General features: G+C 58.4%; 1 protein-coding gene across 1 annotated transcript in view; it reads right to left on the minus strand.

Annotated features, from left to right (window-relative positions):
* Positions 1-18,891, minus strand: part of MGMT (O-6-methylguanine-DNA methyltransferase) — a 126,174-nt gene that overhangs the window by 97,516 nt on the left and 9,767 nt on the right. The window contains exon 2 of the mRNA XM_060171083.1: positions 16,931-17,059. Within this exon, the coding sequence (XP_060027066.1) occupies positions 16,931-17,055 (125 nt within the window). The 5' untranslated portion in view covers positions 17,056-17,059. The remainder of the gene's footprint in view (positions 1-16,930; positions 17,060-18,891) is intronic.

An 18,891-nucleotide genomic window follows, 5' to 3' on the forward strand; every position in this document is an offset into this window, starting at 1 on the left:
CACAGAGCTCTTGAAAAGTTCTCGTACCAGTAAATTTTGGACTAAGGCACTTTTTTTTTCCTTTCCTCCAGGGCTGTCTCTGGGGCTCAGTGCCAGCACTACCAGCCCACGGCTCCTGGAGGCCATTTTTCCCATTTTATTGGACAGAACAGAGAGAAGTTGAGAGGGGAGAGGGAGATAGAGAGGGAGAGAGACAGAGAGACACCTGCAGACCTGCTCCTGAAGCTTCCCCCCCTGCAGGTGGGGAGACAGGGCCTCGAACCTGGGTCCTTGAACTTTGTAGTGTGTGCGCTTAACCAGATGTGCCACTGCCCGGCCTCTTAGGTAGATTTTCTTGCTTTCTTTTTTTGTTTTTAAACATGGAAGAAAGCACATCTTGGATCCATTCTTTGGAAATGTCTGCTTCTCCTCACCTCTCACATCCCTGGACACCCGTCCCCACGTGATCCCCCGCTGACTGGTGGGGGGGCATGTCCAGGGCAGGGGACGCAGGCCCCGGGGGCCTCACCCTCAGAGCAGACTGGGAATCTGGGTCTGGCTGTGAGCCCCACAAGCAGGGTGCTTCCAACAGGGAGGAGGAAGGGTGCCCCGAAAGGCAGACCCTGAGGCTCCAGCAGCTGCCTGCACCCCTCCACACCCTGCTCCCTCCCCTGTTCAGCGCCAAGGCTCCTGAGGAGGGAGCCGGCCTGGACAGCTCTCCGCAGGCCTCTGCTCACAGCCCGGACGGCTCAAATCCGAGGAAACCTTGGCAATTCTGCTCCCATATCTCTGAATTGGTATTTCAGTGACAGATGTTCGCTGCGGCAAAAACCTCTGTCAGAACAAAATTAGGTGATCTATCATTTTAAGATATGGTCTTCATATACTGTTTACTCGAAGACACCACTAGCCTCAAGCCAATTTTGACCAGGAACATTTTGTGATATGGAAGTGATTTGTATATCATCATTTTTGTGATAAATGGACACAGAATAACCCGCCACCAAGCAGTATTACAGTTAAAAGTCCTGCCCAGTAAATCTACGCCTGGCGTTATTACCACCCAGACGCAGCCGCACGGCTCCATTTCTTCCCTTTGAATAAGGCTGCCACTTGCTGGGGCGGCGGGGGGCAGGGGCACGCACCCCCACTCTTGGCCCACCGTTGTTCCTGAGTCAGCTCGGGGACACTTGGGGACACTGCTTTGGCCGGAGGCTCCCAGATCTCTGGGTGCTCCGGGCACCCGCCGAGCCCCCCGCTGTCCTGTCTGCAGGCAGGCGGCTGGGGAACAAAGCCAGGCGCTCCCCAGAGGAGCCCCCCACCTCGGGCACCAGGATGGGGCCAGGCGCCAGGGTGAAGGGGGCTGTCACCCTGCAGGGGACAGCAGAGTGTGAGCCTCTAAGCAGGTGCCAGGAACAATGGGGGGGCCTGGGGCAGGGGGCTTGCAGCCTGGTGGTGAGCTCAGGCCCAGGAGCTGCCCAGCAGGGGAAGACACCCACCCTGAGCTCACCCAGGGGTGCTGCTTTGGCATCCGTGCCCTGGAGGGAGCTCTGTGCTGTGGTCTCTCTTCCTCTCTTTTCTCTCCCCATCTCTTTCCAGCTCCCCTTTCTCTCTCTCCCTCTCTCTCTCTCTCTCTCTCTCCCTTTTTTCTTCTTTCTCTCCCTCCCTCCCTATCTTCCCCCATCTCTGAAGATTTCAGCCCTGTGCAGTGACACCTGGACAAAGGCAAAGGTAAACAGACGTAAAGTCCACGCAGATGACAGCCGGGCACAGCAGGGGCCTCGGGACCCGGGTCACTCACGCAGGCAGGCCCCCACGTCCACAGGGGCGAGGGCTGAGGGCATTGTTCTTGGTGTCAGAGAGGAGAGACGCCACAGCATGGCAGCGCCACCCACGGGGACTCTCCCTCATAACACTCTCTCGCCTCGGAGCAGCACAGTTATGGCGGGAGCAGGGTAGGGTCCCCAGGTCACTGAGAGACTGGCACTCTGGCCACACGGTCACAAGGGCAGGGCCATCTGCCCAGCTGCCCTCTCCTGTCCGCAGGGCCAGTGTGCTCCAGCCACTGTCACCATCCTCTGCCCAGTGCCCACAAAGCAGGAGGAGAGGACCAAGGGCCTGGGGGGGAGCAGGTGCCAAGCACCCCGAGAGAGACGTCACACCAGTACAGAACCCAGCACCCTTATTTCTGATGGGCATGGAGGGGGAACGGGCTCGGCTCGCAGACAAAGCAAGTCACAGTGGCCAGGACAGGGCCTGGGTTGACAAGGCCAGGGGGTCCCCAGAAACCCCTGTTCTGGAAAGCTCTCCTCTCCTGTCTCAGAATCTCAGCACCTCAGTCCTGGCTTTGGGGTGTGTGTGTTAGGGGGACAGTGACTGGGGTGCCCAGGACACCAAACAGTACCACCAGCCTGTCTCCCAAGCCCACAGGGAAGAGACGTCTGTCCCTGTCTCTGTCCCTGTCCCTGCACAGGGTCCCCACTGCTCAGCCCCTCACGGGCGGCCTGACTCTTAGGCAAGTCTGCGGCGGCTCTGGGACGGCCTGGCTAATGAGGGGGAAAGCCGTGACAGGCAGTGGGGGCTTGGGGCTCGTGGGGGAGTTCTGAATCATAAGCGAACGCAATCAGTTATGTTAAGCAGCATGGTCAGGTCAATGTAGCACAAAGAGCCATTAGACGCAAATCACGGCGACAAGGAACACTGCAGACACCACTCTTTTGTTCTGTGGAGTGGGGGGCCCAAGCCCACTTTCCGGGACTCCCCTGGGGCCCGCCGGGCGGACACAGTCACTCTGTCCTGGGATAGATGGCTCAGCCATCACGGGCATGCCCGGCAGGACAGATGTCCAGAGGGGACCCTTGGCCAGAGGCGTCTTTCCTGAGGGACGGGGTGGTGGGTGCGGGACTCCTGTGCTGTCCACCTCTCAGGCGGTGGACACAGGCCTGGGAACGGTGCCAAGGCCCCTGTGAGCTTCTTGGTGGTGGTGCAGGGCTAGGCTGGGGACAGACTGGCACTGTCCTCGGGACAAGGAGGGTGACTCTGGGGTGACTGACACCGGGTGGGTCACTGCTACCCAGACACACGTGGCCCAGACACAGGGATCAGCAGCAGGCTTGCTCTCAGCCTCCAGAAAGCAGGGTGCCCATGGGAGAGGCACAGAGCTGGGTACAGGCACACAGTGGTGACAGGGTGACAGGTGCGGTGACACTGACCTGGGTGGGTGGTTGGCTGGACGCACACGTGTGGGGTCAGCTCGACCCCTGGCCTCAACTCTGACAGGGTGTCCGACGCCCCCAGTCAGTTTATGATAGTCAGTGAGTCAGGCCTCAGGGATGGGTCTGTGTGAGGGCAGCTGCGGCGGCCTGAGTGAGGGGCAGCTCCTGTGCTGGGGAGATGCCCGGAGGAGGAGACGCCCGTGGGTGTGGCCCGGGTGGCAGAGCCCACTGTGGGCTGGTGAGCTCTGGTTGGGCTCACGTGGCCGTGGCGTCCCCGGGGGCATGGCCACAGGTGGGGGTCACCACACCGTCCCGAGGAGCCGCCCGGCTGCCACGAGGGTCCACGGGGGCACCTCACGTCCTGCTCAGGGATGATTAACGGGCGTCTCTCTCCCAGAATGTCAGGCTCTGCCTTTTTAACAACTGACCTTTTGCAGAGCAAGGCTGAACCCATAATTCCACCGTGCTCAGCTTCTTATTAGTGGAGTTAAAATTAATACTTGGGGGATGACGGGGAGGAGAGCGCAGTAAATCCTGGGGTACCCACCACCCCACCCTGCTGCCTGCTGACACCCGGGCCCAGAGGTGCCTGGCATACCCACCCACAGGGATGCAGGTAGTCGAGCGAGGGGGCTACCCTCCCCAGTCTGAAGGCCCCTTGTTCAGCTCAGCCCCAGATCCGCCAACATCCCTGCCCACCCTGGAACCCACCTGGGACCTGGGTGCCCCTGGCCACACTCTCCAGGCCCCTGTCCGCCTCTCTGAAGTGACCACTGTATGACCCGCCAAAGGCAACAGGGGCGCCAAGGCCACGTTCTGCACAGAGTGAAAGAGGGCCTGGGAGACAGAACCAGAACAGGCGTCGTGTGACCAGGCGGGAAGGGCGAGTGACCCCGGGGCTGGGTGCTTCCACGGGTGGGCCAGCCACGTCCACGTCCACACCCAACACTCTCAGGCTCCAGAAGGCTCTGAAGGGCCCGGGGGTGAGGAGCCGGGTGGAGAGCGCCAGCCCAAGGTCATCAGTCATCCTGAGGAGTCAGACATGGGAAGGTGCCGCTGCTGGGACCCTGGAGGGACAGGAGGCTCCCGCTGGGCGAGGGTGTGACAGCACTGGCCCACCCGAAGGCCAGAGTCTGTGAGACGACTTCCCAGTGACAGGGCTTTCAATGCAGAGCACCAGGTTCCCTTATTTTATTTCACCATCATCATTATTTGGTGGACAGAGACAAAGAGAAATCAGGAGGGAAGGGAGACAGAGGGAGAGAGACAGAGAGACCCCCGCAGCCCTGCTTCACCGCTCGTGAAGCTTTTCTCCCTACAGGTGGGGAGCCGGGGATGGAACCCGGGTCCTTGTGCTCTCTCGTGAGCGCCCAGCCAGCTAGGCCAAGGGAAGTGCTCCCTGTGGTGGCCAAGGTCGGCACCGCCCCTGTGTCTTTCTGCGTCTGCTGAGAGGAAAGTAGGTGTCTCACAGGTGACACCAGCTCACCAGGTACAAGTCATTGACACATGCTGTGGATGTGTGTCCAGAGACAGTGCTGGACCCACCTCTGCCCTCAACATCTCCCTCTCTCTCCAGCTTCAACCTCATGGTCACAGAACGGTTGCCATAGCTCCTGGAATCACATCTTCACACAAGTGCACCCAAAGCCTGGGGAGGGACGCTTCCGCATAAGTCTCCTTCATCAGGGAAGGCGGTTCTTTCCAAGAAGGGGCTGAGCCAGGGGGGCAGGGAAGGGGACAGCTCACAGGAAGCCCACTGCCTCCTCCCTTCCTGGTGCCCCCACCCCTGAGCTTCTGGGTCCTCTCACTGTGCCTGCTGTGTGGTCCCCGTGCTCCCCTAAGCTGCCGGGACCATTCCATCAGCCCCCCAGACACACACACACACCCACCCGACATCCAGGGTCCCGGAGGGCGGGGTCCCCTCTGAGCCAGGACCTGGTCTTGCAGGGACGCTCCCAGCGCCTCTCCCGTGGGCGGCCAGGTGTGGCCAGGGCCACCTGCTGTGGCCTGTATCACCCGCCACGAGGACCCCGTGACGTCACCTGGGAGCGTGGCTGTGTCCCCACGGGCGAGGGCAGCGGTCTCATGATTGAGGCTCCGCACGGGCGCGGTCTCCCAGAGAAGCAGCTCTTGACCCAGAATATCAGGATATTAAGCTGGGAAGAGACGTTCTGATGCAAATCATTCAATCTGTCCGCACATGCTCGCCGGGCCGGGCTCGGAATCGTGGGTGGGGGGAGCGGGCCCAGCTCTGTGTCATTAATTTCCTACTTTCCTCATTAACAAGTAAAATGTTTTCACTGCTTGAAAAGTTTTAATAAATAGAAAAAAGCTGTGCAGCTGACATGATTTTTAATGTAATATACAAGTGCTTTTAATATTTTCACACACATCAGGGATACATGGGGGGGTTACTAAGAGGGTCTGTGTGGGAAGGGGCTGCCAGCACTCTCACCCTGGGACCCCAGCCCTGGGTCCCTGCTGCCCCCGCCTGCCCCAGTGCCAAGCTCCTAGGACCCAGCCGGGTTACCTCTCTGGGGTCACCTCTCTGGGGTCATCTCTCTGGGGTCACCTCTTTGGAGTCACCTCTGTGGGGTCACCTCTCTGGAGTCACCTCTCGGGGTCACCTCTCTGGGGTCACCTCTCTTGGTCACCCCTCTGGGTCACCCCTCTGGGGTCACCTCTCTGGGTGACCTCTCTGGGTCACCTCTCTGGGGTCACCTCTCTTGGTCACCTCTCTGGGTCACCTCTCTGGGGTCACCTCTCTTGGTCACCTCTCTGGGTCACCTCTCTTTGTCACCTCTCTTGGGGTCACCTCTCTGGGTCACCTCTCTTTGTCACCTCTCTGGGGTCACCTCTCTGGGGTCACCTCTCTGGGTCACCTCTCTGGGGTCACCTCTCTTTGTCACCTCTCTGGGTCACCTCTCAGGCCTGGCTCTGCACACTTCTGTGTCAGACTCCTCGGGATTATGCCCCACTGGTCCACAGATCAAAGGTGAAGGGACGCACCCAGTGCAGTGAGGTGACCCCCAGACCAAGATGTGGCGAGGTCCCCGACTCTCCCCGACTCCCCTGCCACCATGGGGCAGGAGTGTCACCTCAGAGCTGGAGCTGAGGGGGTCCACGTCCCAGTCCTCCTTGTCCCCCGCTGGGCCCAGCTGCGTCCTGCACACACACTCACGCACCCCTGGGGGACACGCCACCCTCCCCAGTGTCCCCATGTCAGTCCCTGGTGCCGGCTCAGGTGAAGGGGGATGTCTGGCCAGTTTTGTGGCCCCAAGCCTGTCTACATGACCCACGGCCAAGCCCTCACCACGTTCTCAACGTCACCCACACAGCACCTAGAAGGCCCACCCGGGAGGAGTCTGGCGCCAGTGGCATGTCACTCAGCCAAAGCGAGACTCCGGTGCTTCTGAATTCCGCTCCGTGCACACCCCGCACCCTGCCTGACCCTGGGGAAGGCCGGCAGCCCAGCGAGCAAAGCCACAGACAGCAGTATCCTCAGAAACACAGGACACACTCACCACTCCAGACGGTCTGGCTGCCAGAATACAGAAAGGGGGTCACTGGATAAATCCCCCCACTCCCTCCGTGTGTGGGGCCTGGGGCTCCCACGGGCAGCCAGCGTCCATTCCCAGCCACTCCTCCACTCAGACAAGGGGCTGTTGGGGGACACCCTAGACCACAGCCTCCACCCATGCCACAGACGCTCTAATGGGCCATCAGAGAGCAGGCACACGATATGATCCCAAGCATACCACGTCCCTGGCAGCCCACGTCCCTGGTAGCCCTTGTCCCTGACAGCCCACATCCCTGGCAGCCCACGTCCCTGACAGCCCACGTCCCTGGCAGCCCTTGTCCCTGACAGCCCACGTCCCTGACAACCCACGTCCCTGACAGCCCACGTCCCTGACAACCCACGTCCCTGACAGCCCACGTCCCTGACAGCCCACGTCCCTGACAGCCCACGTCCCTGGCAGCCCATGTCCCTGGAGTCCACATCCCTGAGAGCCCACGTCCCTGGAACCTTGGAAGCCCACGTCCCTGGCAGCCCACGTCCCTGGCAGCCCATGTCCCTGACAGCCCACGTCCCTGGCAGCCCACGTCCCTGGCAGCCCACGTCCCTGGCAGCCCACGTCCCTGACAGCCCACGTCCCTGGTAGCCCTTGTCCCTGACAGCCCACGTCCCTGACAGCCCACGTCCCTGACAGCCCACGTCCCTGACAACCCACGTCCCTGGCAGCCCACGTCCCTGACAGCCCACGTCCCTGACAGCCCACGTCCCTGGCAGCCCATGTCCCTGGAGTCCACATCCCTGAGAGCCCACGTCCCTGGAACCTTGGAAGCCCACGTCCCTGGCAGCCCACGTCCCTGGCAGCCCATGTCCCTGACAGCCCACGTCCCTGGCAGCCCACGTCCCTGGCAGCCCACGTCCCTGACAGCCCACGTCCCTGGTAGCCCTTGTCCCTGACAGCCCACGTCCCTGACAGCCCACGTCCCTGACAGCCCACGTCCCTGACAGCCCACATCCCTGGTAGCCCATGTCCCTGGAGTCCATATCCCTGAGAGCCCACGTCCCTGGAACCTTGGAAGCCCACGTCCCTGGCAGCCCACATCCCTGGCAGCCCATGTCCCAGGCAGCCCACGTCCCTGACAGCCCACGTCCCTGACAGCCCACGTCCCTGGCAGCCCACGTCCCTGACAGCCCACGTCCCTGGTAGCCCACGTCCCTGACAGCCCACGTCCCTGGTAGCCCTTGTCCCTGACAGCCCACGTCCCTGACAGCCCACGTCCCTGACAGCCCACGTCCCTGGCAGCCCACATCCCTGGTAGCCCTTGTCCCTGACAGCCCACGTCCCTGGCAGCCCACATCCCTGGTAGCCCTTGTCCCTGACAGCCCACGTCCCTGACAGCCCACATCCCTGGTTGCCCTTGTCCCTGGAGTCCACATCCCTGAGAGCCCACGTCCCTGGAACCTTGGAAGCCCACGTCCCTGGCAGCCCACGTCCCTGGCAGCCCACGTCCCTGGCAGCCCACGTCCCAAGCTCACATGATGCCCACCTCTCCCTTTCCTTCTCAGAGCTGCGAGTGACTTTCCTGCTCTCAGGTGGAAGGCTCTTCCCTCCCAGAGAAGTCCCAGGCGGCTACGCCAAGCAGCCATTGGTTTGGAGCAGGTGAAGCAGGGACAGAGACACTGGGCGAGGGTGGACTCTGAGCCCTCACCCAAGGGACAGGGTCACCTGCGGCCAGGGAGCACCGCGTCCCTTGGGTCTGGCACCAGGAGGTCAGGGCCTAACCATCTGCTCCTCCAGCCCGGGGTGGGGGGGGGGCAGAAGGACGGGAAGCAGCACGCTCCCCTTCTCGGGTCCTCGAGCAGGTTCATGGCCACTTCTCAGGGCTGGACCCCGGGCCTTGCCAAGGTCGCCTCGGGGACCTGAGGTGTGCGCAGAATAAGTGGGAGGGGAGGGGGCCGGGCGGTGGTCCTCCTGGGCTGAGCACACACAGCACGAAGCGCAAGGGTCTGGGTTTGAGCCCCGGGTCCCTACCTGCGGGAAAGCTTCACAAACGTCGGAGCAGGTCTGCAGGTGTCTCCCCCTCTCTCTCTCTCTCCCTCTCCTACCATCTTCTCTCTGTCCTAGCCAATGAAATGGAAAAAATGGCCTCCAGGAGCAGTGGATTGGTAGTGCCGGCACACAGCCCCAGCGACAGCCCTGGAGGCAAAATAAAATAAAAAAGAAAGAAAGACAATAACAGAAATGGGAAAAGAGGTGAGTCTCAGACCCGAGCAAGGTGTGTGTCCAGAGGGAGGCAAAATAAAATAAAAAAGAAAGAAAGACAATAACAGAAATGGGAAAAGAGGTGAGTCTCAGACCCGAGCAAGGTGTGTGCCCACCGGCTCTGGGCTGCAGTGACCAGACACGGGGTATCCTCCATGACCTGGCAGGGCAACAGAAGAGAAACAAAGGCCAGAGCGTCTGGGAGGAGGCAGCCAGCTGACCGTCGGGACCCGCCACCAACAGGCCGTGGACAAGAACCTTACGCCTCCTCCCTGCAGCCTCCAGAGTAAGTGGCTTCAGCTGGCGGCAGGCTGGAAGATTAACAGGAAAAATCAATTGTAATAGATCAGAGCGACAGTTTAAAGGTAAAATAAAAGGTTTAAGCTGGCTTGGAATACCAAAGTGAGTGGAGCTGAGGCTTCCAGAAGACACACAAGGTCCCCGTGTTGGTCACACAGGCAGCGGCTGAGGACAGGGGAGCCCTGGACACGAGCAGGGAGCCGTGGGGGCCGGGAGTGGGGGCTCCCTTGCAAGAGACGGCACGGGGGGCCGGGAGACAGCTCAGCACGCAGAGTGCATGCCGTGTGCTAATTTTTATATTTTTATTTTCTTGCCTCCATGGTAATCACTGGGGCTCAGTGCCTGCACTATGAATCCACTGCTCCTGGAGGCCATTTTCATTTTTTTAAAAAATTTATTATTTCATTTTATTAGGTAGGACAGAGAGAAACTGAGAGGGGAGGGGGAGACAGAGAGGGAGAGAGACACAGAGACACCTGCAGACCTGCTTCACCACTTGTGAAATGTCCCCCCCTGCAGGTGGGGAGCCGGGGGCTCAAACCCGGGTCCTCGCGCTTAGTACTATGTGCACTTAACCGGGTGCTCCACTGCCCCCTGCCCCAGAGTGCACACTTCATCAAGCACAAGGAGTCCCATCCACTACCTGGGAGGGCACCAATACAAAGGAGAAGTTTCTTAGCAGTGGAGCACCTCATCGCAGACCCCTGCGAGCGCCCACCCGGCTCTGACCTGGCACGTTATGATCGGGCCCTCCTCAATCGCTATCAAACAGGCCATGGCCGGTGCGCCGCTATGTCCCATCGCTGGGGAGCCAGAGACGACCCGAACTGCCCCTGCGGCTCCAGACAGACTGTGACCCACATAGTCAACAACTGCCACCTCTCCAGATTCAAAGGAGGTCTCGAAACTTGACATCAGGCTCAAGCTGACGCTGTTGACTGGCTGCGGAAGAAGGGCAAACGCTAGAAGAAGAAGTGGAGCAGTTCTGCGGTGTGTCTCTTTCCTCTCCCTCTCTCTCCCTCTCCCTCTCTCTCTCTCGTCGGGCATTAAGCCAGCTCCCCTGAATTCCCGATACCATGGCCTATCTACGTAGTCACTGTTTGGCCTGAAAGATCCCCACCCAATTCCATCCCTTTGATCTGTCTTCTTTCTACCTCAAGACCTTCCCTGCCTGCAGGGTAACATTAATCCCACCAGTTAAAACCCTTGCAGCAGTTGCTAAGGAAGCTCCTACCTTAGCTGGCTCTTTCCTTTTCTCCACCCCCTTTCCTAGCCATTTCCTTTTCCGACTTGCCACTTCTGGTTCTATCCTATAAAAGCGTTGTCTCTGATCAATAAAGATACACTGCGTTCCCGCTCAGCCAGAGTTCCTGGTCTCTCTCCTGCCGAGTAAGCAGCACCCTTTCAGCACTTGGGAAGAAGAGCTTCAATCAGAATTCTAGTAAAGACAGAGTAGAACTGGAAACCTGGGTTCTAGGAGAGCTTAGAGACACACCCACAGGAGCACACAAGTCAGAGGGCCTCGTTCTTAATCCAGGGCTTGGCGCTAAGGGACCCGGCCAGCTGGGCACAGGGCGCTGCGGCCAGCGGGCCAGAGACAGCCTCAGACAGAGCCCACGGCACTCACCCAGATGGCCGCCCGGTGTCGGCGACAGGCCCTGGTGACGTGCTATGAAGAGTTCTGAAAACCAGCAGTGCTGATGACGGCCAGAAAGCAGAGTGGCAACAAGAAGCCCCAAAAGGGAGTTCGGACAGGAGCTCTCGAACCCTGACCCAAAGGGCCCAGCACACAGCCTGTCCAAGGACCGGCAGCGGGAGCTTCCCGGACACTTCAGGAGGCAAATGATGCTTAATGACACGAAAACGTTCAGTGACAACAGCAAGGCTGAACTTCCCCCCGAACAGCAATTCTGGAAAAATCATGTTTCCGACCCTTAGGAAAACAGTCCCAGGGCCAGACGGCGGTGCATCTGGTTAAACACTCACATTACCGTGCGCCAAGGACCCGGGTTCAAGACCACCTGCAGGGGGGAAGCTTCACGAGTGGTGAAGCAGGGCTGCAGGTGCCTCTCTGTCTTTTTCCCTCTCGATCTCCCTCTTCCCTTCTCAATTTCTATCTCTAATAATAAATCAAAGATTAAAAAAAAGAAAGATAATCTGGAACAGCAAAACAAGGCAGGCCCCAGATGTCCAGAGCCACAGCCACAGCCACAAAGCAAGAGACGCCACGGAGGGGCAGACGCCTGGCCGCCACAGACGTGCCGCAGGACATGGTGGACACCCGCAAGGACGGCGCAGGGGGACACGGGAGCTCACGCCACACACCCGCAGAGGCCAGGTGGGGAGCTGTGGTGTCGGGAACAGGCATTGCTCAGGTAGGCCAGCCTCAAGCTCGCTCCCCAGGGATGGGGACACACATCCACAAGAGACAGGGAACACAGGGTCTCCGCAACTCTGCTCAGAGCGGCCCTGAGTGCTCCCACACTGGACAGTCGCACGAGACACGGCCACCACTGACACCACGCTGCACAGGAAGCAAGCTGCAGGCACACCGCACCAACTCCCTTCAGGACAGAGGTCGGCTGTGAGGACAGACAGGGCGCGGGGCGGGAACTGCAGGGAGGGGCCTCCGGAAAGCTGTCTCGGTGGGGAACGTTTGTCTGCTGTGTCCGGCAGGCTGCTCCTGTCAGCTCTGCGTGACCCTCGCCTGCTGGACAGCAGGCCGCAGCCCCAGGGCAGTCCGAGCTCCCGGACATTCAAGTCTTTGCCTGTGACAGAGAAGACGGGCAGGAGCCTCTGAGAGGCAGGTGTCATTCTGTGCTGAGCTTAAACCTGCTGTCTTAAAAAAAAAAAGTATTCTTTTTTTGCATTTTTTATTAATGATTTAATACTGATTTAGAAAACTAGAAGATAGTAAGGGTTCAATTCCACACTGTTCCCACCACCAGAGCTCTGTGTCCCCATCCCCTCCACTGGACACTGCAGTGGTTCTCCCAAGGTCACAGATATGGGCTGACTTTATTGTTAAATTTTTTTTAATTATCTATTGGATAGAGACAGCTAGAAATTGAGAGGGGAGAGAGAGATAGAGAGGGAAAGAGACAGAGACCCCTGCAGCCCTGCCTCACCACTTTTGAAGTTTCCCCCTGCAGGTGGAGAGCAGGTGGAGACTGGGGGCTTGAACCTGGGTCCTTGTGCACTATAACATGTGCGCTCAACCAGGTGCATCCCCACCCGGCCCCTCTATCTATCTATCTATCTATCTACCTACCTATTAATCAATCTATCATCTATCATCTATTTATCTATCATCTATTTATCTATTAATCTAATCTATTAATCAATCTATGTATCTATCTACTAATCTGATCTATTAATCTAATCTATCTGTCTATTTATCTATGTATGTATCTATCTAATCTACCTATTAATCAATCTATCATCTATTTATCTATTAACCTAATCTATCAATCAATGTATCTATCTACTAATCTGATCTATTAATATAATCTATCAATCTAATCGATTAATCTAATCTGTCTATTTAATCTATCTACCTATTAATCAATCTATCATCTATTTATCTATTAACCTAATCTATCTATTAATCAATCTATGTATCTATCTACTAATCTACTAATCGGATCTATCTATTAATATAATCTATCAGTCTAATCTATTAATCTAATCTGTCTATTAATCTAATCAATTAATCTAATCTGTCTATTAATCTAATCTATCTATCTATCTATCTATCTTTTGGGGGGGCTTGAACTTTGGACTGTGGAGCCTCAAGCACAAGAGTCTCTCTGCAGAGCCATCATGCTGAACCTCCCACCCTCACTCCCTTTCTAGCTCATCCACACCTACTACTTCCGAGTGTCCCGCCTTTTCCTCTTCTCTCTCAGATAACAGAAACAGCAGCCGGCTTCCTCTGGCGCTTTTCAGATCCACTTTCCTTTCAGTGATGGGATAAAAACAAGGTTTCTAGGGACAAACATCTTGGGTTCCTGGTGGAACTGAGGTTCCTCTAACCATCTCCCCCACCACTCACCCCTCTGGGAGCATGGGCCAAAGATCTTTATGGGGAGCAGAAGGTGGGAGTTCTGGCTTCTGGAACTGCTTCTCTGCTGGACATGGGCGTTGGCAGGTGAATAAACACCCCCGGCCTGTGTCTGTCTGTCCCTGGTCAAACCTGCTATCTTCAGGGCAGCCATCTCACGCCAGGCTTTAAAGACCTTTCATCATTGGCCCAATGCTTCCTTCTGTTTCCTGCCCAAACCGCCCTCTTTGTATGTGAGGTCCCCCACATTTTGCAAACCTGTCTATAAAAGGACCCCGGGCCCCCAAGGGGACGCCGTCTGTTGGCTACACACGCTCACCAAACTCAGTCCACACCGGGCAGCTGGCTTTAGGAATTCTGCAATGTGCTTTTGCCTTTGCCTTATTTTTTTTTCTTTCAATTTTAAAATTATTGTTTTTTTAATTTATTTAAAAAAGGAGACATTAACAAAACCATAGAATAAGAGGGGAACAACTCCACACAATTTCCACCACCAGAGCTCCGTATCCCATCCCCTCCCCTCCCCTGATAGCTTTCCTATTCTTTATCCCTCTGGGAGTATGCCTTGGTTTTTCCTTGATCACTGCAGTGTTTACTAAGATAAACAGTTTCCCCTCCTCTCCTCTCCTCTCCTCTCCTCTCCTCTCCTCTCCTCTCCCCAGCACCCAGAGACCTGCCTGGTCACGTGACACAGCCCAAGGGGCCAGACAAGGTCCCCACTGCCGCCGTGGACTCAGAGGGGTGGACCTGCATTCCTTCCCCACACGGGCCCTGCACCTAGGACTGCTCCCTGCACCTAGGACTGCTCCCTGCACTCAGGGCTGCCCAGCCAGTCTATCTTGGCGTTACTCTCGATCGCACTCTGTCATTTCACGAACATCTCATGAAAACTGCAGCAAAGGTGGGCGCGAGGAATCACATCATTGCAAGACTGGCCAGCTCCTCATGGGGCGCGAGCGCTTCCACACTGCGATCATCCTCTCTGGCATTATGCTATTCCACTGCAGAATACTGTGCCCCAGTATGGTTCCGTAGCCCCCATGTCCACTTGGTCGATTCCAAATTATATTCCTCCATGAGGATAATTTCTGGAACCATCCGTTCCACCCCGGTTCCATGGCTGCCAGTTCTTAGCAACATCGCCCCGCCAGATATTCGTCGGGATGCGGCATCATCTAAGTTCATTTCCCATGTCTACGCTCGACCAGACCTGCCAATATACGCGGATATCTTCGCCCACCCTGTTCAATGCTTGACGTCTCGTCACCCAATCTGGTCCCCTACGCCTACACTGAACTTCTCTGTTCCAGACTCTTAGAAACAGAGTTGGCAGTCAGCTGACGTAAAGAACAAACACCTCATCACAGACCCCTGCGAGCGTCAACCCGGCTTTGACCTAGCACCTTATGATCGGGCCCTCCTCAATCGCTATCGAACAGGCCATGGCCGGTGCGCCGCTATGTTCCATCGCTGGGGAGCCAGAGACGACCCGAACTGCCCCTGCGGCTCCAGACAGACTATGACCCACATAGTCAATGACTGCCACCTCTCCAGATTCAAAGGAGGTCTCGAAACTTGAAGTCAGGCTCCACCTGACGCTGCGGACTGGCTGCGGAAGAAGGGCAAACGCTGGAAGAAGGACTGCTCCCTGCACCCAGGGCTTCTCCTGGTTGGTGTCAGGACTTCACTTTTCTCCACCATCCGCGGTGCCCCCATGAGGTGCTGGGGTCCAAGCCCCCGCCATTACAGCATGAGCCACACGTTCTGTAAGGTGAGCTCCCCTGCCCCGTACCTCCTGATTCCCGGAGGGCAGTGTGCTCGTTGCCCCAGGTGCACAGAGCAAGGCTGGAGGCCTGTCCTGTCCAGCAGACACTCAGCTGTGGCTGGCAGGGGAGCCCTGGCCGGCACCCCGTCCCCAGGAGCCCCTCCTGGCTAAGGTCACAAAGGACAGGTGTGAGAGCAATCCCCCTCCTCCCTCTGAGGTGCTGATCTCGGCAGCCTCCACTTCTTCAACTTCTTTTGCCTTTATTGGGGGATTAACGGTTTACAGTCAACAGTGAAACACAGTCCTTGGCTCATGTGTAGTGCCTCTCAGTTCCCTACATGACACCCCCACCCGCACCAGCCCCTCCTCCGCCATCATGTTCCAGGACCTGAACCCTTCCCCACCCGGAGTCCTTGACTTTGGGGTGACACACCAAACCCAGTCCCAGTTCTGCTTGGAGTTCCCCCTTCTGTCCCTATTTGTTTCTTCAGCTTCTTCCCCAAGTTCACAGTCAACTTTTTTTTTTTTTTCTGTCACCAGGATTACTGCGGTGCCAGCAAGACTAATCCACCATCCCACAATCCAGGCAGCCACTTCCCTACTATTTCTTTCCTTCTAAATTTATTCATGAAATAGGACAGAGAGGAATTGAGAGTGGAGGGGAGACAGAAAAGGACAGAGGGGGCCAGACGGTGACGTACCCAGCTAGGTACACACAGTACTAAGGGCAGCGACACACTCAGGTTCAAGCCCCCACTCCCCACCTTCACAAGCGGTGAAGCAGGTCTGCAAGTGCCTATCTTTCTCCCTCTCTCTTGCTCTCTTCCCCTTCTCTCTCTATTGATTTTTTAATTTGTTATTGAGTAGAGACAGAAAAATTTAGAGGGAAAGAGAAGGCAGAGAGAGGGAAAGAGACAGAGAGTCACCTGCAGCCCTGCTTCACCACTCAGGGCCTTGAACCCAGGTCCTTGCTCACTGTAACGCGGGTGTAACCAGGTGTGCCACTACCTGCCTGGCCCTGCTCCCTCTCTCTCTCCCTCTCCCCCTCTCCCTCTCTCTCTCTCCCTCTCCCCCTCTCCCTCTCCCTCTCTCTCTCTCCCTCTCCCCCTCTCCCTCTCTCTCTCCCTCTCCCCCTCTCCCTCTCCCTCTCTCTCTCTCCCTCTCCCCCTCTCCCTCTCTCCCTCTCCCTCTCCCTCTCTCTCTCTCCCTCTCCCCCCCTCTCTCCCCTTCCTCTCTCACTTTCTCTCTGTCCTGTCCAATGAAATGGAAACAATGGTAGCCAGGAGCAGTGGCTTCCTAGTGCCGACACTGAGCCCCAGCGATACCCCTGGAGGCAAAGAGAGAGAGAGAGAGAGAGACAGACAAAGACAGAGAGAAATACCTGAAGCCCTGCTTCATTGCTCACGAATCATCCCCCTTGCAGCTGGAGAATGGGGGCTCGAACCCAGGTCCTTATCTTGGGAGCATGTGTGCTTGGCCGGGTGCCCCACTGCCCAGCCCCTCGCTTGCCCACAGAGGACCCCGGCGGCACTTTCTGGGACACTCTCTGCAAACAGCCACCCTTGACACACGGGCATTTCTCAGTGGAGACGCCGCGGCCAGGCTGTCCTCCTGGAGAGTGCGCACCCTGTAGGCCCCTTCGCTCGCTCTCAAAGGATCCGTCGGTCACACCCCGGCTGCCCAAATTGTGCGTGACACCCACTCGCTGGCTCGGGAGTGAAGAGGCGGCCAGCAGCCGTGTCCCACAGAGAGAGGACGGCAGGCTGCCGTGAGGTGGTTCATTTCTGTCACACACGCCCCGTGTCCCCGAGCGCGTCTTGCGGGCACTCACCTGGCTCCCGGCGTGCCCCCTCTGGGCAGCTGGATCCCATGCAGGCCCTGCTCACAGCCTGAGAGCTCGATGGGCCCCAGGGGGCTGGCCACCGTCGTGCACGTCACCTCACAGGCCGAGCCCATCGCCCTGGAACATGAAGGGACAGTTTCACGGCAAGTGAGACGGGGAGCGGGGAGGCCACCCCTGCCCAGGCAGCAGCCTGCCTGCCCGCAGCCTGGGCCCTGGGGGTGGGCTTCTCACACCTGTCCTGCCCTCACTTCCTGGGCTGGGCCCACGCGCGCCCCAGGGCAGGCCGGCACCCAGGCCTGGGAAGGGGGCTCCGGCTGCTGTCACGTCCAGCCAGGATGCAGGCAGAGACAGCCTCTCTCTGCTGCCAGTGTGAAGTGCTCTGAAGGCTGAGGGAAGCTTCTCTCATCTCCCTTTATAGGACCGGCCGCCCCCGAGGCTGGACCCCTTGGTCCTGACCATGGCCCGCCCTCCCCGCCTCGGCCCTGCCTGTACACATCACAGACTGTCCTTCAAACACCCGTCCACGCCGGGGCCGGCAGACCCCCAGGGCAGCACACAGGGCTGGCTTCAGCAGTCCCAGGCCCAAGCCCCAGGGTCCAGAGGTCTGTGGGCCCCCCCAGGCTCTGAAGGGTGTTTCCAGACTTGGGTGGACAGGGCCGGTGGGAAGCGTCAGGGGCAGGTGGGGTGGAGAAGCCACTGTGGATCCAGAGCCGGGAAGCAGCAGGACCCCAGCCCCCCCGCACACACACAACAGTGAGAGCCGCCTGGCCTGGGCCATCTGGGGGAGCCGGCGCGCCCCACCCTGGGGGGCCATCTGTGGAGGCAGGGCCCACACTTTGGGGCTTCCCTACCCAACCTTGAGCTCGGCTCCACAAGACACTTGAGCTCCCCAAAGCACCCTGCTGACATGATACCCCCACTTCAGCAAAGGAGGCTGCACAAGGTCCAGGAATGTCCAGGGGGCCCTGGTGGTGGTGCACCCGGTTAAGCATACATGCTACGAAGCACAAGGACCCTCGCAAGGATCCGGGTTCGAGCCCTGGCTCCCCACCTGCAGGAAGGAAGCTTCACGAGTGGTGAAGCAAGTCTGTAGGTCTCTCTGTCACCCCTCCTCTCAACTTCTCTTTGTCTCTATCCATAAAACGGACAAAGCGGCTGCCGGGAACAGGGGTTCCTAGTGTCGGCACTGAGCCCAGTGGGAACCCTGGAGGTTAAAAGGGGCTGTGGCTCATGGCCAAGGGTCTCTGGGCACCTGGGTGTCACAGCAGTGGGCACAAAACTTGAGAACACAGGCTCTGGCAGGAAAGGAGTGTGGACACCACAGTCTGTCACTCTCCCCGCGGTGCTCACCGGCTCTGCTTCCCCAAACCCCAGGGACACCAAGTAGGCAGCCCTGCCCTCCCCCCGGGGGACTGCCGATGCCCCACGAGCAGCCTTCCTTTCTCGGGAGCAGGGGGCAGGCACGGCCCTTTGGGGGGGGTCTCGTTGGTCAGTGACAGCAGGGTGGATGGGAAGGGGGCATCACACACAGGCCCCGAGGCCCCGTGACCTGGGGCGGGGCAGGGCACAGTGACCAGTCAGAGTGGACCCAGCAAAGACCCTGCTAGAAAGCCTGTGGGCAGGAGGCCCACACTGGGGGCATCACCCGCTTGGCCAGGCCCCCAGCCCCTGCAGAGCCGGGGTCTCCCATTAGGAAGGAAGCAAAGACACCAGAAGGCAGCCAGCCCCCCACGTGCTGGTCTTTGTCGTTCATTTCCTGAACAGATCGTGGTGCCAGGCCCTCCCAAGAGGAGTCTGGCATGGAGCCCTGCATGGCTGGCCCTTGGGTGGCCCGTCACCTGCCCCGACTGGGACTCTCCAGAGGGAGCTGGAAGGAGAGTGCTGGGCCTCCAGACGCTCGCGTCCCCCTGCAGAGAACAGTCCTGGGGGCAGGGGTGAGGCAGGCACCC

The sequence above is a fragment of the Erinaceus europaeus genome, chromosome 14 (assembly GCF_950295315.1).
Source record: "Erinaceus europaeus chromosome 14, mEriEur2.1, whole genome shotgun sequence".
In the NCBI taxonomy this organism is placed as follows: Eukaryota; Metazoa; Chordata; class Mammalia; order Eulipotyphla; family Erinaceidae; genus Erinaceus; species Erinaceus europaeus.